The sequence below is a fragment of the Rana temporaria genome, chromosome 7 (assembly GCF_905171775.1).
Source record: "Rana temporaria chromosome 7, aRanTem1.1, whole genome shotgun sequence".
Taxonomy (NCBI): Eukaryota; Metazoa; Chordata; class Amphibia; order Anura; family Ranidae; genus Rana; species Rana temporaria.
This window is the reverse complement of record NC_053495.1, coordinates 210300310-210325361: the sequence shown is the minus strand read 5'-3', so window position 1 is coordinate 210325361 and position 25052 is coordinate 210300310. Positions and strand designations below refer to the sequence as shown.

General features: G+C 49.0%; 1 protein-coding gene across 1 annotated transcript in view; it reads left to right on the top strand.

The window, feature by feature from the left end:
- MAST2 (microtubule associated serine/threonine kinase 2) overlaps positions 1-25052 on the top strand; it is a 189405-nt gene that overhangs the window by 139497 nt on the left and 24856 nt on the right. Inside the window, exons 8-17 of the mRNA XM_040361097.1 lie at positions 4175-4276; positions 9350-9482; positions 11237-11304; positions 15895-15986; positions 20570-20778; positions 22342-22480; positions 22579-22711; positions 22827-22992; positions 24404-24505; positions 24629-24751. Of these exons, the coding sequence (XP_040217031.1) occupies positions 4175-4276; positions 9350-9482; positions 11237-11304; positions 15895-15986; positions 20570-20778; positions 22342-22480; positions 22579-22711; positions 22827-22992; positions 24404-24505; positions 24629-24751 (1267 nt within the window). The remainder of the gene's footprint in view (positions 1-4174; positions 4277-9349; positions 9483-11236; positions 11305-15894; positions 15987-20569; positions 20779-22341; positions 22481-22578; positions 22712-22826; positions 22993-24403; positions 24506-24628; positions 24752-25052) is intronic.

The window sequence follows — 25052 nt, the reverse complement described above, 5'->3', positions numbered from 1 at the left end:
TTGGGGTCGGCGCGTGTTTGGGGTCGGCGCGTGTTTTGGGTCGGCGCGTGTTTGGGGTCGGCGCGTGTTTGGGGTCGGCGCGTGTTTGGGGTCGGCGCGTGTTTGGGGTCGGCGCGTGTTTGGGGTCGGCGCGTGTTTGGGGTCGGCGCGTGTTTGGGGTCGGCGCCTGTTTGGGGTCGGCGCGTGTTTGGGGTCGGCGCGTGTTCTGGGGTCGGCGCGTGTTCTGGGGTCGGCGCGTGTTCTGGGGTCGGCGCGTGTTCTGGGGTCGGCGTCTGTTCTGGGGTCGGCGCGTGTTCAGTTCGGTTTGTTTGGATAACGAGCTCCTGAATGTTTCTCCTGATATTTATTTTGTGTTTTGTTGGCGGGTTGATGTGATCTATAAATTCTCTCGCCGCGTAATTAGTCACCTTTTTGGCTTTTAATGACACGCGATATTCCGTGCTCGGCGCTCGCAACTTAATCCCCAGCGGTCGCCACGCGAGTAATTATGCAGAGAAGACAAATGGAGGCTTTATGGGGAATATTGAAGGAGTGAGCGGCCGTCACCGAAGCCCTCCAGGAGCCGCGCGCCGCGTGCGCGCAGGATTAATCAGCTTTTGTTAAATGAACCTTCTTTTCTCTGCCTATTCCCCGGCTGATAACGTATTTTGCCCGGAGGTGTGTGAGCCGAGGTCACCGCGTCTCCCCCGCGTGACTTATCATTTGGCGCTCTATGAAAGCCTTCAAGGATTAGAGCGTCCCGGGGAAGGCGAGACGCTCTGCCTTTTTTATCATAAACGAGCACAAGTGGAGAAAATCCTTTGACATTCAGGAGACGACGGGCGAATATCACATCTCCATGGACTCCCATTGACTTCACCGACGGCCTCCCACCAATCGCCAGGAGAGATTGTGTGATCGGTGCGATCAATATGCCTATGTACCGGCGAGGAATTAATCGGCTCCTTTCACTGTTCAGCTTTAATTAAAGACGGCTTTAGCTTTAACCCCTTCTCTCCTGAGAGGAAAAACAAATGTTCATCCCTGAGCACAATTTTGCAACTTTGACACGTGTTGGTAAAAACCGCTCTCATCATCGCAACTACTTTGTGTGTCCAGGTGGATTATACCACTTTTTTTTCGGGACAAATTGGGATTTCATTTGGTGATGTAATAATATCGCCTGATTAATAAAACATTATTTTCTTTTTCTTTTTTTTTTTCTTTAACCACTTTGCATCCAATTCTAACACTTCTCTCCTACGTGTAAACATCCTATTTTTTTTTTTTTGGCTAGAAAATTATATAGAACCCCCCCCCCCCAAACATTATATATGTTTTTTTTTTTTAGCAGACACCCTAGAGAATACAATGGCGCTCATTACAACTTTTTATCTCGCACGGATAATTTTTTTAACGTTTCTTTTGGCTTTTCGTGCTTAAAAAAAAAAAAATAGAAAAGTTAGCCCAATTTTTTTTGAATAATGTAAAAGATGAAGTTACGCCGAGTAAATAGATACCTAACATGTCACGCTTCAAAATTGCACACGCTGGTGGAATGGCGCTGAACTTCGGTACTTTAAAAATCCTCATGGTGAGACGCTTTACATTTTTTTTTTTTTTTTTACTGGTTGCATGTTTTGAGTTAGAGGAGGTCTGGGGCTAGAATTATTGCTCTCGCTCTAACGTTCACGGCGATGCCTCCTCACATGTGTGGTTTGAACACGGTTTTCAAATGTGGGCGGGACTTGCGTATGCGTTCACTTCTGCGTGCGGGCTACTGGGGACAGGGGCACTTTTTTAAAATTATTTATTTTTATTATTTATTTTTATTTATTTATTTATTATATTTTATTTTTAAATATTTTATTGTTAATTTTACTTAAACTTTATTTTGACATTTAAAATATATATATATATATATATATATATATATATATATATATATATATATATCTATCACCTTTATTTCTATTACAAGGAATGTAAACCTCTCTTGTAATAGGAATATGACATGACAGGTCCTCTTTACAGTGAGTTATGGGGGGGGGGTCAACTAGACCCCACATCTCACCTCTAGGCTGGGAAGCCTAAAAAAAAAATCACAGCTTCCCAGCCGAGGCAGCGCCGTTTTTTTTATGCAGAGGCAGGTGTGACGTCATAACATCACGCCCGGCCTCCAAACAATCAGAGACTCCGGCAACCATCTGGTCCGCCGGAAATCTCTATGGTCAACATTCAGGGCCAGCAGATCCGTTCTAAGACTCGCTGATCGCAGCGGGGAGTCGGTAGAAGCACCCTTTCGCTGCTCGCAAGAACGATCAAGCCGATACGATCGTTCTTATGGTGTAGGGAATCGCCGGCTAAAAATGCTGATATCTATCTGAATGATGCCTGTAGCTGCCCCCCATCATTCATATATCCCCCCCCCCCCCACGAAGTCAAGGACGTCATATGACGGCCTGGGGTCGCCAAGAGGTTAATCAAAGGAAACTGTCCGAAAATAGTAATAAAAAAATATATATATATTTTTTTTGTTATGTAACTGTATATTTCTTACTACCATACCACAAAGAACAACCCAAAATACATTTCTTCTGCTCTGGACGATCGCAGTGATACCTCCACACATATGTATGTTGGTTGTTTGTACCCGGAGTACAGCCCAGAAACAATCGTGCGTTTACATGATTATAGTGATCGTTGGACAATAAAAACATAAATTCATCTGGGTGTTTTTCAGTTTTTTTTTTAGTTTTTAACACACACCTATTTCTCTCTCTCTCTCTCTCTCTCTCCATCTCTCTCTCTCTCTCTCTCTCTCTCTCTCTCCATCTCTCTCTCTCTCTCTCTCTCTCTCCATCTCTCTCTCTCTCTCTCCATCTCTCTCTCTCTCTCTCTCCATCTCTCTCTCTCTCTCTCTCCATCTCTCTCTCTCTCTCTCTCCATCTCTCTCTCTCTCTCTCTCTCTCCATCTCTCTCTCTCTCTCTCTCTCTCTCTCTCTCTCTCTCTCTCTCCATCTCTCTCTCTCTCTCTCTCTCTCTCTCTCCATCTCTCTCTCTCTCTCTCTCTCCATCTCTCTCTCTCTCTCTCTCTCTCTCTCTCTCTCTCTCTCTCTCTCTCTCTCTCTCTCTCTCTCTCTCTCTCTCTCTCTCCATCTCTCTCTAATGTGGCGATTCCCTACACCTCTAGTATGGCCTTATGTTCCTCTGATCTGTGCTCCTAGTATGACCTTATGTTCCTCTGATGTTCCTCTGGACTTTGCTACTAATATGGACTCTGCTCCTAGTATGAACTCTGAACTCTACCCTTATGTTCCTCTGGACTCTGCTCCTAGTACAATGATGGTGAACCTTGGCACCCCAGATGTTTTGGAACTACATTTCCCATGATGCTCAACTACACTGCAGAGTGCATGAGAATCATGGGAAATGTAGTTCCGAAACATCTGGGGTGCCGAGGTTCCCCTTCACTGTCCTAGTATGGCCTAATGTCCCTCTGATGTTCCTCTAGACTCTACCCCTAGTAGGACCTTTATGTTCCTCTGGACTCTACTCCTAGTAGGACCTTTATGTTCCTCTGGACTCTACTCCTAGTAAGACCTTTATGTTCCTCTGATGTTCCTCCAGACTCTACTCCTAGTAAGACCTTTATGTTCCTCTGATGTTCCTCCAGACTCTACTCCTAGTAAGACCTTTATGTTCCTCCAGACTCTACTCCTAGTAAGACCTTTATGTTCCTCTGATGTTCCTCTGGACTCTACTCCTAGTAAGACCTTTATGTTCCTCTGATGTTCCTCTGGACTCTACTCCTAGTAAGACCTTTATGTTCCTCTGGACTCTACCCCTTGTAGGACCTTTATGTTCCTCTGGACTCTACTCCTAGTAAGACCTTTATGTTCCTCTGATGTTCCTCTGGACTCTACTCCTAGTAAGACCTTTATGTTCCTCTGGACTCTACCCCTTGTAGGACCTTTATGTTCCTCTGGACTCTACTCCTAGTAAGACCTTTATGTTCCTCTGATGTTCCTCCAGACTCTACTCCTAGTAGGACCTTTATGTTCCTCTGATGTTCCTCCAGACTCTGCTCTTAGTAGAACCTTTACCTGGGGCAGGTCAGATCTTTGTCTGCCGACAGATATCGTTATCATTTCAAAGTTCTGCACAGTAACGCAATGTCATGTATTTTCTTTAGGCTCATGAGCGCTCAGAGAGCTCTGAAGTGGCCTTCGTCACCCAACTTGTCAAGAAACTGATGATCGTCATCGCTCGCCCGGCTCGCCTCCTGGAGTGTCTGGTAAGGATGGCTTGTCTATGGATTTTTTTTTTTTTTTTTTATTATGCCCAGGTATTTGAGAAATGATTGGGGGGGGGGCCTCCTTAGATATTTGAATATCCTTTTTATGCTTTTATCCGAGTCTCGCTGTTCCCTGTCTGGGTTGGGAGGCGGAGCTTCCCGATATATTGCCGTGTCTTATATAGTTTACGAGTAATTTGTTCTCCCGCCACCTCATATGTCTTTATATACCCGGCACATCATATGTCTTTATATACCCGGCACATCATATGTCTTTATATACCCGGCACATCATATGTCTTTATATACCCGCCACCTCATATGTCTTTATATACCCGGCACATCGATGATCATTCTATTGTTAGTGATGTTATATGAGCCCATATATACGATGTCTTGTCAACCACTTCAGACCCCCGGACCATTTGGCTGGCCAAAGACCAGAGCACTTTTTTGCGATTTCGGCACGGTGCCGCTTTAACTGACAATTGCGCGGTCGTGTGACGTGGCTCCCAAACAAAATTGGCGTCCTTTTTTCCCCACATATAGAGCTTTATTTTGGTGGTATTTGATCACCTCTGCGGTTTTTATTTTTGCACTATAAACAAAATTAGAGCGACAATTTTGAAAAAAATAAATACAATTTTTACTTTTTCGGGTGATGTATCACCGGGTCACATGGGGTGTTCTGTCTCACCGGGTCACATGGGGTGTTGTGTCTCACCGGGTCACCTCGGGTGTTCTGTCTCACCGGGTCACCTCGGGTGTTCTGTATCACCGGGTCACCTCGGGTGTTCTGTATCACCGGGTCACCTCGGGTGTTCTGTATCACCGGGTCACCTCGGGTGTTCTGTATCACCGGGTCACGTCGGGTGTTGTGTATCACCGGGTCACGTCGGGTGTTGTGTATCACCGGGTCACGTCGGGTGTTGTGTATCACCGGGTCACCTTGGGTGTTCTGTATCACCGGGTCACCTCGGGTGTTCTGTATCAGCGGGTCACATGGGGTGTTCTGTCTCACCGGGTCACCTCGGGTGTTCTGTCTCACCGGGTCACCTCGGGTGTTCTGTATCACCGGGTCACCTCGGGTGTTCTGTATCACCGGGTCACCTCGGGTGTTGTGTATCACCGGGTCACGTCGGGTGTTGTGTATCACCGGGTCACGTCGGGTGTTGTGTATCACCGGGTCACGTCGGGTGTTGTGTATCAGCGGGTCACGTCGGGTGTTGTGTATCACCGGGTCACCTCGGGTGTTGTGTATCACCGGGTCACCTCGGGTGTTGTGTATCACCGGGTCACCTCGGGTGTTGTGTATCACCGGGTCACCTCGGGTGTTGTGTATCACCGGGTCACCTCGGGTGTTGTGTATCACCGGGTCACCTCGGGTGTTGTGTATCACCGGGTCACCTCGGGGTGTTGTGTATCACCGGGTCACCTCGGGGTGTTGTGTATCACCGGGTCACCTCGGGGTGTTGTGTATCACCGGGTCACCTCGGGGTGTTGTGTATCACCGGGTCACCTCGGGGTGTTGTGTATCACCGGGTCACCTCGGGGTGTTGTGTATCACCGGGTCACCTCGGGGTGTTGTGTATCACCGGGTCACATCGGGTGTTCTGTCTCACCGGGTCACCTCGGGTGTTCTCTATCACCGGGTCACACGGGGTGTTCTGTATCACCAGGTCACCTCGGGTGTTCTGTATCACGGGGTCACACGGGGTGTTCTGTATCACCGGGTCACATCGGGTGTTCTGTCTCACCGGGTCACCTCGGGTGTTCTTCATTCTGATGGTTGATCATGTGATCGGTGTGAGGTTGTTGCTGATTCTGTTTTTCTGTGTCCTTGGCCGTCTGTGTGTCAGTTTTGTCCTTCACAAGACGTCCCGAAGATTATTAATAATACATCATAGTGAGGGGTGTGGATTCCTGGAGGAAGTGACCTCTCACCTACCCGACATGCGGAGTGCTGAGAGAGTCGTCAGCTGGGCTGTTGTACTTTAATATCCAGATTCCCCGGGTGGCTTCACAGGCCAATTTACCTGCCAGATACATCTGTGTCTGAGGAACGTCGGCATCTGTCAGCCCTTTGTGTGGAGCTTTTATGTTTTCCGATCTCAATGATTGGAAATCAACAAGATGTTGTAGAGGGCACCTTTCCCTGGAAATCCTCCTCACTGTATAGGAACCTTCCCCTGGACGCCCCCCATTTATAGGAGCCTTCCCCTGGCTGTCCCCCATTATAGGAACCTTCCCCTGGCTGTCCCCCATTATAGGAACCTTCCCCTGGACGTCCCCCGTTATAGGAACTTTCCCCTGGTCGCCCCCCATTTATGGGAACCTTCCCCTGGTCGCCCCCCATTTATGGGAACCTTCCCCTGGTCGCCCCCCATTTATGGGAACCTTCCCCTGGACGCCCCCCATTTATGGGAACCTTCCCCTGGACGCCCCCCATTTATGGGAACCTTCCCCTGGACGCCCCCCATTTATGGGAACCTTCCCCTGGACGCCCCCCATTTATGGGAACCTTCCCCTGGACGCCCCCCATTTATGGGAACCTTCCCCTGGACGCCCCCCATTTATGGGAACCTTCCCCTGGACGCCCCCCATTTATGGGAACCTTCCCCTGGACGTCCCCCATTATAGGAACCTTCCCCTGGACGTCCCCCATTATAGGAACTTTCTCCTGGACGTCCCCCATTATAGGAACCTTCCCCTGGATGTCCCCTATTATAGGAACCTTCCCCTGGATGTCCCCCATTATAGGAACCTTCCCCTGGATGTCCCCCATTATAGGAACCTTCCCCTGGATGTCCCCCATTATAGGAACCTTCCCCTGGATGTCCCCCATTATATGAACCTTCCCCTGGGCGTCCCCCATTATAGGAACCTTCCCCTGGGCGTCCTCCATTATAGGAACCTTCCCCTGGACGTCCCCCATTATAGGAACCTTCCCCTGGACGCCCCCCTTTTATAGGAACCTTCCCCCTGGATGGTCCCCCATTATATGAACCTTCCCCCTGGATGGTCCCCCATTATACGAACCTTCCCCTGGACGTCCCCCATTATACAAACCTTCCCCTGGAGGTAGAATTGGGGGGGTGCCTCTTCTCTCGGTAGAATGTGGGGGGGGGTTCCTCTTCTCTCTCGGTAGAATGTGTGGGGGGGGTTCCTCTTCTCTCTCGGTAGAATGTGGGGGGGGGTTCCTCTTCTATAGATGTACGGGTAGTCTCGGAGTCTCAGGCCCCCACTCCGGAGCCGGCCATTGTTCTTGCACACAATACACAACCCCCGTGTGATAGGAGAGCGCTCGGCTCTCGGCGGACCCCCACCTGTCACCGTCGGGCAGCTTTCGGCGGTGAGTAATGAACTTGGCGGCTGATAGTGACAGCTCAGAAAATGAACTCGCTGAACACGAACGCACACAACATGCGGCGCATGTGCACCTGTCAGGAAGAAGAGCTCCAATCATCTCTTCATTTATATTTTAGACTTAATTACTCTGATGGTGATATGAAAACTTAGAACGTCTCTCAGAGCCGCGCTGTCCCCCGGCTGTACCTGGATCTGACTCTCCAGCTGGGGGATGGTCTGTGGTCTGACAGGTGGACAGTAATTGAATTGGATTTGTATGGACCGGCCAGCCAGTGAGATTCAGGCTGTTAGTGTTTCCTTTTTATCTATTTTAGACAGCTGGGGCCATGCTGGGGCTTGTAGTTCCTCTGGTGGAGTGTGGTCCGGCTGGTTGTAGAGAACATTATACGATAGGATGGCAGGTAACGGGGCTGCTTGGAAGAAGCATTTATTTTTCTCAGTAATTTTCTCTTACAATCTGATGAGATAAGCAGTCAGGGGTAATTGCCTCGGGCATCTGTCCCCAGCCGTGTGTCCGTCCGCCCATCTATTTTATTGTAATGATTGTCACAGGCGGAGCCGGCTTTATGTTTCCCGCTCATTAAACCTCTTCTGCTTACATTTGCATTTTATCAGAGACAGATGTGCGGCTTCGCTTAATGACTGAATCCTCAGCCGTACACAATCTGCGGCCAGTCCTGTCTATGCTGTGTGTCCCCGGTTGTGCCCGTCTGTGCCTGCACTGTGTTTGTCCCCTGGGGTGCCCGTCTGTGCCTGCAATGTTTGTCCCCCGGGGCTCCCGTCTGTGTCCGCAATGTGTCCGCACTGTGTGCGTCCCTGGGTGTCCCCGTGTGTGTGTGTCCCCGTCTGTGTGTGTGTGTCCCCGTCTGTGTGTGTGTGTGTCCCCGTCTGTGTGTGTGTGTGTCCCCGTCTGTGTGTGTGTGTGTCCCCGTCTGTGTGTGTGTGTGTCCCCGTCTGTGTGTGTGTGTCCCCGTCTGTGTGTGTGTGTCCCCGTCTGTGTGTGTGTGTCCCCGTCTGTGTGTGTGTGTCCCCGTCTGTGTGTGTGTGTCCCCGTCTGTGTGTGTGTGTCCCCGTCTGTGTGTGTGTGTCCCCGTCTGTGTGTGTGTGTGTCCCCGTCTGTGTGTGTGTGTGTCCCCGTCTGTGTGTGTGTGTGTCCCCGTCTGTGTGTTGGTGTGTGTCCCCGTCTGTGTGTTGGTGTGTGTCCTCGTCTGTGTGTTGGTGTGTGTCCTCGTCTGTGTGTTGGTGTGTGTCCTCGTCTGTGTGTGTTGGTGTGTGTCCTCGTCTGTGTGTGTGTGTGTGTGTGTGTGTCCATGTGTGTGTGTGTGTGTGTGTGTGTGTGTGTGTGTCTGTGTGTGTCCCCATGTGTGTGTGTGTGTGTGTGTGTGTGTCTGTGTCCCCGTCTGTCTGTGTGTGTGTGTGTGTGTCCCCGTCTGTGTGTTGGTGTGTGTCCTCGTCTGTGTGTTGGTGTGTGTCCTCGTCTGTGTGTGTGTGTGTGTGTGTGTGTGTCCATGTGTGTGTGTGTGTGTGTGTCTGTGTGTGTCCCCATGTGTGTGTGTGTGTGTGTGTCTGTGTCCCCGTCTGTCTGTGTGTGTGCGCGTGTCCCCGTCTGTCTGTGTGTGTGTGTCCCTGTCTGTTTCTGCACTTCCCTCCCCGGCATAATGTCCTGTTGCGGGCACTTAGTCTCCTGTCTTCTTGTATTATCAGGAATTTGACCCAGAAGAATTCTATCATCTCTTGGAAGCTGCTGAAGGTCATGCCAAAGAAGGAGAGGGCATCAAATCCGACATCCCCCGCTACATCATCAGTCAGCTGGGGCTCAATAGGGATCCCTTGGAGGGTGAGAGTTTTTACATCTGTTGCAGCTTCTGCCACCTGTGCTTCACTCTGCTGACTGTAATAATATGTTGGTTCTCGCCTGTCATAGACCTGTCCTCGGCCCCGCCGCAGACCCGTCCTTGGCCCCGCCGCAGACCCGTCCTTGGCCCCGCCGCAGACCCGTCCTTGGCCCCGCCGCAGACCCGTCCTTGGCCCCGCCGCAGACCCGTCCTTGGCCCCGCCGCAGACCCGTCCTTGGCCCCGCCGCAGACCCGTCCTTGTCCTCGGCACCGCCACAGACCCGTCCTTGTCCTCGGCCCCGCCGCAGCCCCGTCCTTGTCCTCGGCCCCGCCGCAGCCCCGTCCTTGTCCTCGGCCCCGCCGCAGCCCCGTCCTTGTCCTCGGCCCCGCCGCAGCCCCGTCCTTGTCCTCGGCCCCGCCGCAGCCCCGTCCTTGTCCTCGGCCCCCGCCGCAGCCCCGTCCTTGTCCTCGCCCCCGCCGCAGCCCCGTCCTTGTCCTCGCCCCCGCCGCAGCCCCGTCCTTGTCCTCGCCCCCGCCGCAGCCCCGTCCTTGTCCTCTGCCCCCACCGCAGACCCGTCCTTGTCCTCTGCCCCTGCCGCAGACCCGTCCTTGTCCTCTGCCCCCGCCGCAGACCCGTCCTTGTCCTCTGCCCCCGCCGCAGACCCGTCCTTGTCCTCTGCCCCCGCCGCAGACCCGTCCTTGTCCTCTGCCCCCGCCGCAGACCCGTCCTTGTCCTCTGCCCCCGCCGCAGACCCGTCCTTGTCCTCTGCCCCCGCCGCAGACCCGTCCTTGTCCTCTGCCCCCGCCGCAGACCCGTCCTTGTCCTCTGCCCCCGCCGCAGACCCGTCCTTGTCCTCTGCCCCCGCCGCAGACCCGTCCTTGTCCTCTGCCCCCGCCGCAGACCCGTCCTTGTCCTCTGCCCCCGCCGCAGACCCGTCCTTGTCCTCTGCCCCCGCCGCAGACCCGTCCTTGTCCTCTGCCCCCGCCGCAGACCCGTCCTTGTCCTCTGCCCCCGCCGCAGACCCGTCCTTGTCCTCTGCCCCCGCCGCAGACCCGTCCTTGTCCTCTGCCCCCGCCGCAGACCCGTCCTTGTCCTCTGCCCCCGCCGCAGACCCGTCCTTGTCCTCTGCCCCCGCTGCAGCACCCGTCCTTGTCCTCGGCCCTCACCCTCCTTGGTGCCATCCATTTTACCCAGTGTAAACTATAGACCCATCTTTGTCTTGCCCTGCCATAGACCTTTCTATGTCCTCAACCGCCATACATCCATCCTTGTCCTCGCCCACATATAGTCTCTGTCCTTTATAGTCCCATCCTTTTCACTCACTATAGACCATAGACTCCTCTTTGTCCTCACCCACTATAGTCCCTCTTTGTCTTCCCCCACTATAGTCCCATCCTTCCCACCCATTATAGATCGTGGACCGCTCCTTGCCCCGGCCCGCCGTGGACCGCTCCCTGCCCCGGTGTGCCGTGGACCGCTCCCTGCCCCGGTGTGCCGTGGACCGCTCCCTGCCCCGGTGTGCCGTGGACCGCTCCCTGCCCCGGTGTGCCGTGGACCGCTCCCTGCCCCGGTGTGCCGTGGACCGCTCCCTGCCCCGGCTCGCCGTGCACCGCTCCCTGCCCGCCGTGGACCGCTCCCTGCCCCGGCCCGCCGTATTTCCGTCCATGTCTTATGTCAAAAGATAAAGAGCTCTCCTATCTCTGTGCAGTTGTTGCTCTGTGGATATCATTGGTAACCAAGGTTCTTTCTTTGTAGAAATGGCCCAGTTGAACAGCTATGACAGCGGCAGCGCCGACACTCCAGAGACTGACGACTCTGTGGAGGTAAATGTACGCAGCGAATGGCGCCCAATGCAGCCGCTCTGATTCTAGCTGCCTTTTTAAGGCACAGATTAAATGCTGAAAGGTTAAAGATTTCCATGGTTGCCATTCGGATACATAAACACAGAGTGCCCTGGATTGTGCAAAAAAAATCACCTTCAATAAAAAGAAAATTTTAAATGGGCTCAATTTCAATTACAAATTGAATGTAGGGGGCCTTGAAAAAGTATTCATACCCTTTGAAATTTTCCACATTTTCTCAGGTTACAACCAAAAACGTAAATGTATTTTATTGGGATTTTATGTGATGAACCAACACAAAGTGTCACATAATTGTGAAGTGGAAGGAAAATGATAAATGATACAAATAAATATGTGAAAAGTGTGGGGAGGGACATTTGTATGGCGCCCCCTTTACTCTGATAACTAAAATCTAGAGGGACCAATTGCCTTCAGAAGTCACCTAATTAGTAAATAGAGTCCACCTGTGTGTCATGTAATCTCAGTATAAATACAGATGTTCTGTGAAGCCCTCAGAGGTCGGTTAGAGAACCTTAGTGAACAAACCGCATCACAAAGGCCGAGGAACACACCAGACAGGTCAGGGATAAAGTTGTGGGGAAGTATAAAGCAGCGTTGGGTTATAAAAAAAATCTCCCAAGCTTTGAAGATCTCACGGAGCTTCTGTTTAATCCATCATCGGAAAATGGAAAGAGTATGGCACAACTGTAAACCTACCAAGACACGGCCGTCCACCTAAACTGACCGCGGCCGGGCAAGGAGAGCATTCATCAGAGAAGCAACCAAGAGGTATCCATGGTAACTCTGGAGGAGCTGCACAGCTCAGGGGGGAGAATCTGTCCACAGGACAACTATTAGTGGTCTCTCCACAAATCTGCCCTTTATGGAAGAGTGACGAGAAGAAAGACATTGGAGGAAGAAAGACATAAGAAGCCCTGTCTGTAGTTTGTGAGAAGCCATGTGGGGGAGGGGACACAGCAAACATGTGGAAGGAAGGTGCTCTGGTCACATGACACCAAAATTAAACTTTTTGGCCGCTATGTGTGGGGAAAACCAACACTGCACATCACCCTGAACACACCATCCCCACTGTGAAACATGGTGCTGGCAGCATCATGTGGTGGGGATGCTTTTCTTCAGCAGGGACAGGGAAGCTGGTCGGAGTTGATGGGAAGATGGATGGAGACAAATACAGGACAATCTTAGAAGAAAACCTGTTAGAGTCTGCAAAAGACTTGAGATCGGGGGGGGGGGGGGTTCACCTTCCAGCAGGACAACGACCCTAAAGTACAGCCAGAGCTACAATGGAATGGTTTAGATCAAAGCCTATTCATGTGTTAGAATGGCCCAGTCACAGTCCAGACCTAAATCCCATTGAGAATCTGTGGCAAGACTTGAAAATTGCTGATCACAGACGCTCTCCATCCAATCTGACAGAGCTTGAGATATTTTACAAAGAACAATGGAGGAGAAATGTCCCTCTCTAGATGTGCAAAGCTGGTAGAGACACCCCCAAAAAAACTTGGAGAGAAAGGGGGTTCTACAAAGTATTGACTCCGACTCCGGGGGGCGCCATACAAATGCCCCTCCCCCCCACACTTTTCACATATTTATTTGTATCATTTTCCTTCCACTTCACAATTATGTGACACTTTGTGTCTCTCACATAAAATCCCAATAAAATACATTTACGTTTTTGGGTGTAACATGAGAAAATGTGGGGTATTTCAAGGGGTATGAATACTTTTTCAAGGCACTGTATATAGAGGGGTATGAATACTTTTTCCAGGCACTGTATAGGGCAGACTCCTCAGAAGGAAGACATCCAGAGGGGGGCGCTGCAGATGTTCTGTGTATAGATGTTGTGACTCAACCCCCCCCCCCCAGCTGCTGACATAGAAGATGGGAGACGTGGAATTAAAGCTAAGAATTGGGGGCAGACTGGGAATTTGTTCCAGTTATATTGAGACGCAAGTGCAACACTAACGTTGGTGCCACTCTGAGGAATAGGCAAGCCCCCAAGGTGTCTTGCCTATTCCTCAGAGTGGCACCAATGTTAGTGTTGCGTCTAATATAACCAATTCCCAGTCTGCCCCCAATTCTGAGCTTTAATTCCACGTCTCCCCTCTTCTATGTCAGCAGCTGGGGGGCTTGTGGGCTTGCATGTCTTCTCCCAGTGGAGTGGGTGGAGCTCTGTAGGTTCCGCATCAGTGGACGTCTCCACTTTGGACGCTCCTCTCATATGGTGGCAATTAGGGGGGGGGGGTGACATCTGTACACAGAATGCAGGGGCTCTTCTGATTGGTTCGGTCTGATCAGCCCGCTCTGTACATTGAAATGGGAACTGCAATTAACATTTTTTTCAAATTATTTTTCTTAAATCTTTTCAATTTTAAAAATTGTCTTCTAATTTGTTAATCCAAATAGTAATAAGAAGCGCTCTGTAACCAACACATATATACAGCGGAACCTCGGATTACGAGGATAATCCGTTCCAGGAGAACGCTCGTAATCCAAAGCGCTCGCATATCAAAGCGAGTTTCCCCATTGAAGTCAATGGAAACGAAAATGATTTGTTCCGCATTGACTTCAGTGGCATGCAATACTGCATGTGGCCAGAGGTCGGCGGGGGGGGCGCCGGAGAGCCTTGGAAACACTCGGAAAGAACCGAGGACAACTCGGCTGAAATCGGAAAGGCTCAGGAACTATGGGCCAGATTCTCGTAGAATCTGCGGCGGCGTAGCGTAAGCCATTTACACCACGCCGCCGCAACTTACTGGAGCAAGTGCCGTATTCTCCAAGCACTTGCTCCGTAATTTGCGGCGGCGTAGTGTAATTGGCCCGGCGTATGGCCGCGTAATTCAAAGAGGGCGGCTTGTATTCAAATTAAGCGCGCCCCGTGCCGATTGAACTGCGCATGCGCCGGGCTGAAAAATAGCCCAGTGCGCATGCTCCAGCTCACGACGGAAAACGTCAATGACGCCGACGTGAGCGTCATTGACGTAAAGTCGTATTCAAGAACGACTTAGGAAAAAACTACGGAAAAAGACGACACGGACCCGACGCCATACTTAACATGGCATACGGCGGACTGGCGTAAGGTTACCCCTCATATAGCAGGGGTAACCTTATACTTACGGAAACTACGTAAGCGATGACTACGCAACGCAAATTTGTTCGGGAATCGGCGTATCGGGCTCATTTGCATAGTCAAATGAGACCTGATCATAAACGCCACCTAGCGGTCAGCGTTGTATTGCATTTAGGATCCGACGGTGTAAGTGACTTACACCAGTCGGATCCTAGCCTAATTCCGGCGTATCTTGTTTTGCGAATACAAAACAATGATACGCCGGCGGAAATTTCGAATTACGCCGGTGTATCTGTAGATACACCGGCGTAACTCTTTTAAGAATCTGGCCCTGAGTTTTTATCCAAGGTTTTCCGAATGGCTCCGGTGCCCCCACCCCACCTCAGGCCAAACGCGGTACTGCACGCTGTGGCTTGAATCCTGTTCGCTTTGCAAGACAACACTTGCACACCGAGTCAGGATTTTTTTAAATACAGCGCTAGTATTGCGAAACGCTCGTTAACCGCGTTGCTTGCAGTCTGAGGTTCCACTGTAAATATATATATAATTTTTTTTTTAATGTGTGTGTGTGTGTGTGTGTATATATTAGTGCTGTCAGTTAAACGCGCTATTAACGGCGTTAACGCAAACCCATGTTAACGCCGTCAATTTTTTTATCGCGCGATTAACGAGGCGGCGTTCGGGGGTTATACCGGGATGATGCCTGCAGCCGCAGGCATCATCCCGGTACCGTTGTTTAGAGCGGGCGATCGGCTATCCAAACATAACAACCGATGCGGCTAAAAGCCGCTCGGTTGTTATGTCGGAGGAGCGGGAGGGGACATCCCCCCCCTCCCGCCGCCTTTCGCCGCTCTGACCGGGCCTCCCGTCCCACCGGGAGACCCGATCCTCGATCCGCCGCCTTCTGTGTCCAGGTTGGAGACTGACACTAAGCCGTAAGCGGCTTTGATTCAGTCTCCGCATTGAAACCACGGAAGCGACGTCATGACGTCACTTCCATGTTTCTCGGCTGCCAATGGCGCCGGATTTAAAAAAGTACACAGTATTCAGAATCGCCGTTTTCGGCGATCTGAATACTTTGAAGTGCAAAGGAGGGCTCGGAGGTCTTTTAGACCCCGATCCCTCCATAAAGAGTATCTGTCACCACCTATTGCTGTCACAAGGGATGTTTACATTCCTTGTGACAGCAATAAAAGTGATCAAAATTCAAAAAAATTAAAAAACACAATTTAATATTATAAAAAAAAAATAAGAAAACAAAAAAAATATATTTTTAAAGGGTGAACCTCCTTAATGGCGTGATTAATCGTGAGTTAACTATGACATTAATGCAATTAATCGCGATTAAAAATTGTAATCGCTTGACAGCACTAATATATATATATATAATTACACACACACACACAACGCTAAAAATCATTGTGATATGTGGTGGAGATGTGACTATGGCGGGCGATATTCTTACTGTTCCGTGTTCGTAGGGCCGCAGCACCGCGCCTGTAATTCAGCCAAAGAAAACTCCCTCAGAGGAAGAGTTTGAGAACATCAAACTGATCAGCAACGGGGCTTATGGGTAAGCGTTTGTTTTATTTTATTTGTTTTGTTTTATTTTGTTTTATTTGTTTCAAAAAGGGTTATTGAAATCATCTTCATGGTACCCATTTTACCTCATTGGTGCCGAAGCTGTGGGTTTTTACTGATGTGTGGCCCCGTTGGGAGATTCCCCCCAAGCTTCCTAAACCCAAAAAAAAACCTCCAAATACCACACAAGACCAGACATGTATTATTAACCACTTAAAGCGGTTGTAAACCCCCATCTACTCCCCTAACTAGTAACATCTTCTTAAAGCCAGTGTCCCGCTGCATCCATCGATCTTTATCTAGTAAATGTCACTATTATTTTTATGGTTTAAATCCTTACCTTTGTGAAGTCTCTTTCTTCTACTATGCCGGCGCCATTGTTCTTGTGGTCTTCCGCGTCTTCTACAGTGAAAACTTCCGCCCACAGTTGATTACGATGGCTGTAATCCCGCACGGCAAATATTCAAGCCTCTTCTTCGTTTCCGGTTACTATGGAAACGAAGAGAAGCTCCTCGCAGCGTATGCCAGGAAGCTGTTATCAGAGCTTCCGGAGCATGCTGCAGATGCTGGGTCACCAATCGTGTAGCAGCTAATCAGTAATCCAGGCTTCCCGCTCTGGAATCTTGCGCCGTCTTCCTCCTTCATACCTTGTGACATAGGAGTCACAAGGTAAACATCCATGAGCCTCTGCGGGGGGGGGGAAATCACACCGCAAACCATCGCGCGATGTCGGGGCTGACGTCAACAGCAGGAAATGACGCAGCCCCGACATGAACAGAGATTTTGTCCGGCATGGTCTCGGCTGGCCGGTCTAGCTATCAGACGGCGCATGCGCGGAGTGACGTCACCACTCGGGATATCGGCGATATCCCGAGAAGGAAGGAGGTAAGGAAAAAAACAAAGAGAGCGACGCATGGGGGTGTAAATATACATGTCTTAATACAAAGTGTAACATTTGGGTTTACAACCACTTTAAGGACCGGCTCACGTACATATACGCCATTTTTTTTAAAGATGGATATCTCGGTAACGGCAGCAGCGAGCAGCCTGCTAAACGATAACAGTGGTCTCCACGGTGGATTCGCCGCAAGATCACCGTTATCGGCGGCGGGAGAGTGGGGCCCCCCTCCCCTCCCGCCGTCGGCAGCGGCGGAGGCGACCGGGTCCTTCCTCCTGCTTGGCTGGGTATGGAGACGAGTGAGGGCAAGATGGCCCCCACCCGTCCCCGTAGCATAGCAGGGTGGAAGAGACGTCAAAACGTCACTTCCGCCCATGCTTCTTAAAGGGACATTTCCTTGTCATTTTTTCAAATTACTATTTTTTTTGTTTTTTTTTTGCATTTTAGTCTAAATATGAGATGTGACGTCTTTTTGACCCCCGGATCTCATATTTAAGAGGACCTGTCATGCTTTTTTCTATTACAAGGGATGTTTACATTCATAGGAATAAAAGTGACCTGTTTTATTTATTTTTTATTTTAGTGTAAAAATTAATAAAATAAAAATAAATAAGAAAACCAAAAAAATAAATTTTTTAAAGCACCCCGTCGAGCTTGCGCACATAGGCAGACTGTCACTTTGTCAGAGTACCAAACAATCGGCGGGACCCCCTAATCAACTTCCTCTGTGTAAAATCACAGTGGGAGCAAGCTGCTACCAGCGCGTGCTCGCGACCAAACCCCAGAAGTGCAGAATCGCGTATATAAGCACGATTGTGCACAAAGCGGCCGCCCTGTAGCAGTAAAACTGCTACGGAGCCATTTATAAAGTGGTTAAATGGCATAATACAGGGATGCAATTAGCTGACCTCCAGCTGTTGCAAAACTACAAGTCCCATCATGCCTCTGCGTGTCATGCTTGTGGCTGTTAGAGTCTTGCTATGCCTCATGGGACTTGTAGTTCTGCAACAGCTGGAGGTCCGCTAATTGCATATCCCTGGCGTAATACATGTACAAAAAAGCTTGGTGGATCGACGCATTTCGTACATAAGATTGCTTCATCAGGATTACCAATGTATAATATAATTGTTGATGGTAAATGATATACTGTATAATTGTACATCACTTAAAACCTAAATGTCACAGCAGGAACTAGACGACAAATAATTTCCCCCCTCCCATTTCTTGGTTTAGTTCCTCCTGTAATGTTTAGGGGTCGGTTCACACAGGGGTAACCCGACTTTGCAAGGCGACTTCAGAGCGACTTGGAGCAACTTACTACACAACTTAACCACTTAAGACCCGGACCTTTAGGCAGCTAAAGGACCTGGCCAGTTTTTGCGATTCGTCACTGCGTCGCTTTAACTGACAATTGGGCGGTCGTGCGACGTGGCTCCCAAACAAAATTGGCGTCCTTTTTTTCCCATAAATAGAGCTTTCTTTTGGTGGTATTTGATCACCTCTGCGGTTTTTATTTTTTGCGCTATAAACAAAAATAGAGCGACAATTTTGAAAAAAATGCAATATTTTTTCTATAATCAATATCCCCCAAAAATATATAAAACATTATTATTTTTCCCTCAGTTTAGGCCGATACGTATTCTACTTCTACCTATTTTTGGTAAAAAAAATCGCAATAAGCGTTTATCGGTTGGTTTGCGCAAAATTTATAGCGTTTACAAAAAAGGGGATAGTTTTATTGCATTTTTTTTTTTTTTTTTACTAATAATGGCGGCGATCAGCGTTTTTTTTTTTCGTGACTGCGACATTATGGCGGACACTTCGGACACTTTTGACACATTTTTAGGACCATTTTCACAGCAAAAAATGCATTAAAAATGCACTGATTACTGTGAAAATGACAGTTGCAGTTTGGGAGTTAACCACAAGGGGGCGCTGAAGGGGTTAAGTCATATGTGTTTCTAACTGTAGGGGGGTGTGACTGTAGGTGTGACGTCATTGATTGTGATTCCCTATAAAAAGGAACACACGATCGATGACGGCGCCACAGTGAAGAACGGGGAAGCCGTGTTTACATACAGCTCTCCCCGTTCTTCAGCTCCGGGGACCGATCGCGGGACTCAAGCGGCGATCGGGTCCCGCAGTCACAGAGGTTCGGACCCGGGCGCGCGCCCGTGACCCACGGCTGGGCACTTAAAGAGGACGTACATGTCGACGCATATGTGCAGGAGGTGGTCCTTCAATGGAATTTCTCATGTCGCGCGACTTGGGGTGACACAAGTCAGATCCCAAGTCGCTGTAGTGTGAACGGCACTTAGTGATGTAAAATTATAATTGTTGATGGTAAATTATCCATTCGCTATCTTTCATTGTAGATGATATATCATGCACCGCATCCTCTTACTAATGGCAAGTGGATCCTGATGAAGCAATCGTAATGTGCGAAACCTGTCGATCCACCAGGCTACTTTGTACATGTGTCATCCTATTTAACGCATATATATAGAAAGGATATGGATTGCTTTTAATGTTTGTCTTGAATCAATAAAACGATATCTTATATTTTGTAATAATACAAGTCTGGTTTTGTGTTCCTCCCATTTTCATATTTGAATCCCCACAACTTCCTGTCCTGTTGATGATGTCATTGCAAGTAATAGTTATAAGTTTTGGCATTAATGGGGTAGATTCAGAGAGAATTACGCCGGCGTGTCTATAGATACGCAGCGTAATTGCTAAGTTGCGCCGGCGTATCTACTTTCTGTATTCAGAAAACAAGATACGCCGACTGTAGCCTAAGATACGACTGGCATAAGTCTCTTACGCCGTTGTATCTTAGGGTGCATTCTGCCGCTGGCCACTAGGTGGCGCTCCTGTAGTTGTCAGAGTAGAGTATGCAAATTGCATACTTGCGCCGATTCACAAACGTACGTGCGCCCTGCGGTAGTTTTTTACGTTGTTTGCATAAGTCTGTTTCGTCGTAACGTTGCTCCTGCTATTAGGAGGCGCAGCCAATGTTAAGTATGGCCGTCGTTCCCGCGTCGCTATTTGAAAATTTTACGTCGTTTGCGTAAGTCGTCCGTGAATGGCGCTGGACGCCATTTATGTTCACGTTGAAACCAATGACGTCCTTGCAACGTCATTTACCGCAATGCACGTCGTGAAATTTTAGGGATGGCGCATGCGCAGTACGTTCCGCCCGGGAACGCGCCTAATTTAAATGATCTACGCCCCCTACGGGATCATTTGAATTGCGCGCGCTTACGCCGGCCCCTTTTACGCTACGCCGCCGCAACTTTTCAGGCAAGTGCTTTGTGAATCAAGCACTTGCCCGTAAAACTTGCGGCGGCGTAACGTAAATGTCATACGTTACCCTGCCGCAGTTTTGCGCGCCCCTACCTGAATCCACCCCAGTGTTTCTATTGTTATAATTGATGTGGTCGATGACCCTGTGGGGCGGGGCTTTATGAAACCTGGAGCAGACGGAATCTGGAGGAGATGGGCGTGGCAACCAAAATCGTCTTCTATCTTCAGGTTGTTCAGTCAACTTTGAAAATGAGAGCTGATTGGTTGCCATCTGCTGGTCCTGCTTCTGTCTGCTCCAGTTTTGATAAATTGCCCTCTGTTTTTTCCTAGCGAAGGTGTGGCATTTAATGTCTCGTGCTCCTCCCCCCTAGGGCGGTGTATCTGGTACGACACAAGAGCACGCGGCAGCGGTTCGCTATGAAGAAGATCAACAAGCAGAATTTAATCTTGAGGAACCAAATCCAGCAGGCCTTTGTGGAGAGGGACATTCTGACCTTTGCCGAGAACCCTTTTGTGGTCAGCATGTTCTGCTCCTTCGAGACGAAGCGCCACTTGTGTATGGTGATGGAATACGTAGAAGGTGAGCGCCAGCCTTGGGGTACAGCTGAAGTCCTACATATGACGTCCTCCCAGGATCTCACCTCATGCACGACCTAGGGGCCGCGCTCCGGCGTGATCTGTTACCGGTGAACACAGCGGATGATGGATCATTGTACTGGGCCATTGCTGGTCCCGTGTGATCGCTGTGACCAATCACATAACAGTTATACACAATGAATAAGTTTCATTTGTGACCCTTTTATTGTTTTCTACTGTGTTGATCTCTGATTGGACACATGTTACAGACAGGGCCAATCACAGTACATCTGTACCATGTGATAGCTGTGACCAATCACAGCTTCACAATAGTACACACTGGATAAACACGGTGGACAGTGATCATTGTGGTTACAAGCAATCATCGTATGTAAAAAAAAGTTTGAAACATTGTAAATATATATATATATATATATATATATATATATATATATATATATATATATATATATATATATAAAATATTGGCCTAGGCAGGAAGGGGGTTAAAATGTCCAGTATTAGCCCCAAAATAATTTACCCCCTTCCTGAACAGAGCACTTTTTGACAATTTGACAATTGCGCGGTCGTGCGACGTGGCTCCCAAACACAATTGTCCTTTTTTCCCCACAAATAGAGATTTCTTTTGGTGGTATTTGATCGCCTCTGCGGTTTTTATTTTTTGCACTATAACCAAAATTGAGTGACAATTTTGAAAAAAAAATGCAATATTTTTGACTTTTTGCTATAATATCCCCTAAAAAAATATATATAATTTTTTTTTTCCTCAGTTTAGGCCGATACGTATTCTACATATTTTTGGTAAAAGAAAAAAAAACGCAATACGTGTTTATTGATTGGTTTGCGCAAAAGTTACAGCATCTACAAAATAGGGGATAGATTTATGGCATTTTTATTATTATTTTTTTTTTCTTTTGCTAGCAATGGCGGCGATCGGCTATTTTTATCGTGACTGCGACATTATGGCGGAGACTTTTGACACTATTTTGCGACCATTGTCATTTATACGGCTATCGGTGGTAATAAAAAGGAACCGATTACTGTGTAAATGACGCTGGCAGGGAAGGGGTTAAACACTAGGGGGCGATGAAGGTGTTAAGTGTGTCCTAGGGAGTGATTCTAACTGTGGGGGGGGGGGTGGGCTACCACTGACATGACAGCGATCACTGCTCCCAATGACAGGGAGTAGCAGATCCTTGTCATGTCGCTAGGCAGAACAGGGAAATGCCTAGTTTACATAGGCATCACCCCGTTCTGCCTCTCTGTGCCAGGATCGTGGGACACCGGCAAACATCGAGTTTGCATGACCCGCAGGCACACTCCCGAGGCGAGCGCACCCGCTAGGCCGTATATTCAAAGGGACGTACAGGTACACCCATTTGCCTGCCGTGCCATTCTGCCGACGTACATCGGTGTGCGGTGGTCGGGAAGAGGGTAAAGTGGTTATACTTATCAGATGGGGATGTGGAGGATGTACAGGGAATGGTGGGGATATATTCCCGTGTTATATACTTGTCCTGACGTTGGCGTTTTTCTGCCCTCACAGGGGGCGATTGCGCTACTCTCCTGAAGAATATCGGCGCCCTTCCTGTGGAAATGGCCAGGATGTATTTCGCAGAAACAGTTCTTGCGTTGGAATATCTCCATAACTACGGGATCGTCCACCGAGATCTCAAGCCGGATAAGTATGTGTATCCTGTGACACCCCGTGCCTTGCATTTACTGTGATCGGGGTTGTCGTGGAATTGTACCAATATGGTGTCTTCCCTCCTTTGTCCTGCAGCCTCCTCATCACCTCCATGGGGCACATCAAGCTGACAGATTTTGGGCTTTCTAAGATTGGGCTGATGAGCCTAACGACCAATCTGTATGAAGGACACATTGAAAAGGACACCCGAGAGTTCCTGGATAAACAGGTGAGATGATACGTACCCCTTATATACCGGGGTGAGGATGGCGCTTTATCATGAACACTTCATTTGATTATCTTAACTAGGAGAAGTAAGAATTGGTCTCCTTTCCTCTCCACAGGTGTGCGGCACCCCAGAATACATTGCTCCAGAGGTCATCCTGAGGCAGGGCTATGGGAAGCCTGTGGACTGGTGGGCAATGGGGGTCATTCTTTATGAATTTTTGGTGGGCTGCGTCCCCTTCTTTGGAGACACCCCAGAAGAGCTGTTTGGACAGGTGATCAGTGGTAAGTCATTTATATGTCACATTAGGTACACTATAGCCAGAGGTATGTGAACCCCCCCCCCCCCCAATGATGGAATTCAGGTGTCTCCAATGAAGGGTCCTGGTAATACTCCTTCATATAAAGACATTGTAGACAATTATCCTCTTTCAACCTAGTGGTAAGTTTGGTGAAGACCCTTTTCTGTTTCACCATGACTGTGCCCCTGTGTACAAAGCCAGCTCGATAAAGACATGGCTTGACCAGTTTGGACCAGCTTTATAAAGACATGAGTTGACCAGGTCCATAAAGACATGGCTTGACCAGTGTTGACCAGCTCCATTAAGTCATGGATTGACCAGTTTGGACCAGCTCCAAAAAAACATGGGTTGACCAGTGTGGACCGGCTCCATAAAGACATGGCTTGACCAGTGTGCACCGGCTCCATAAAGACATAGGTTGACCAGTGTGGACCGGCTCCATAAAGACATGAGTTGACCAGGTCCATAAAGACATGGCTTGACCAGTTTGGACCAGCTCCATAAAGACATGGGATGACCAGTGTGAACCAGCTCCATAAAGACATGGGTTGACCAGTGTGAACCAGCTCCATCAAGACATGGGTTGACCAGCTCCATCAAGACATGGGTTGACCAGCTCCATCAAGACATGGGTTGACCAGCTCCATCAAGACATGGGTTGACCAGCTCCATCAAGACATGGGTTGACCAGCTCTATCAAGACATGGGTTGGCCAGTGTGCACCAGCTCCATCAAGACATGGGTTGACCAGTTCCTAAAAGGCAATTTGGTGTGGAGGATCTTGCGTGTCCTGCAGAGCCCTAACCTCAACCCTACTGAACACCTTTTGAGATGATTTTAAATGTCAGCTGCAAGCCAGGGTTTTTTTTTTCCCTTTGGTGCCCAACGTGTGAGCCAGGTCTTCTCATCGAACCTCACAAATGGGCACAAAGTCTCAGACAGCCTCCAAAGTCTTGCAGGAAAGCCTCCTCGGAAGAATGGTGGATATTATATCCACAAAAGGGGTGATTTCCATATTCCATGGTATATTCCTGAAATGGAGGCAGTGGATTCAATCTGAGGTACAGGGGGCCACAAATTGATGCCATTTCAGTTTAGCATTGTGGGTGCCATTAAGTGTCTTCATGTAGGTCAGCCATTGCTTGACAACTTAGTGAGAACACACGTTTAACATGAATTTCATAATGTGGATTGTGGTGTGAGGAGAATTTGGATAATATGGGCTTCTAATGTCAGATGGCACCCGGCTCCATTCCATACACCCCATACTATATGTACTCCCTCCCATCAGTGCAGAGATTAGCGATCTACAGTGAATGATGATTCCAGACCAATCACTGATGACATGGATGATTTGTGCTTCTGTTTATTTGGAATTGTTCCCTCCATTCCAGATGAGATTGCCTGGCCAGACGGAGAGGATGCTCTGCCAACCGATGCCCAGGATATCATCTCCAGACTTCTCAGCCAAAACCCCCTGGAACGAATGGGTACAGGTGCGTGCCACGCTGATATCCCATCGTAGGAACGCATCATTCCTCAGTCAGTATTACAGATAATTGACCAGTATTATATGTTATAGTAACCAGTCACTTGTCTGTGGTGTTTTTTTTTTCCAGGTGGAGCCTATGAGGTGAAGCAGCACCGATTCTTCAAGCCTCTGGACTGGAACGGGCTTCTGCGACAGAAAGCGGAGTTCATTCCACAGCTGGAATCTGAGGATGACACCAGTTACTTTGACAGTAAGTCTTCCTGGCTGAATTGTGGTGGGTCCTAGGGCTGATGGTGGGATGGATGCTTATATTCCTGCTTATCACTCTTTCAATCTCTCCCAGAGGGCTCCTAGTAGGACAGAAGGATATGTCTCCATTCATTGCTCCTACCGTGTTTCCCCAAAAATAAGCCCGGATCTTATATTAATTTTGACAACAAAAGACACAGTAGGGCTTATTTTCGGGGTAGGTCTTACCATGTAATATTATCCCCCTCCCTGCCTGTTGGGAATCCCCAGTGTGAACCAAGTTAAAATGCTTGTAAAATCCT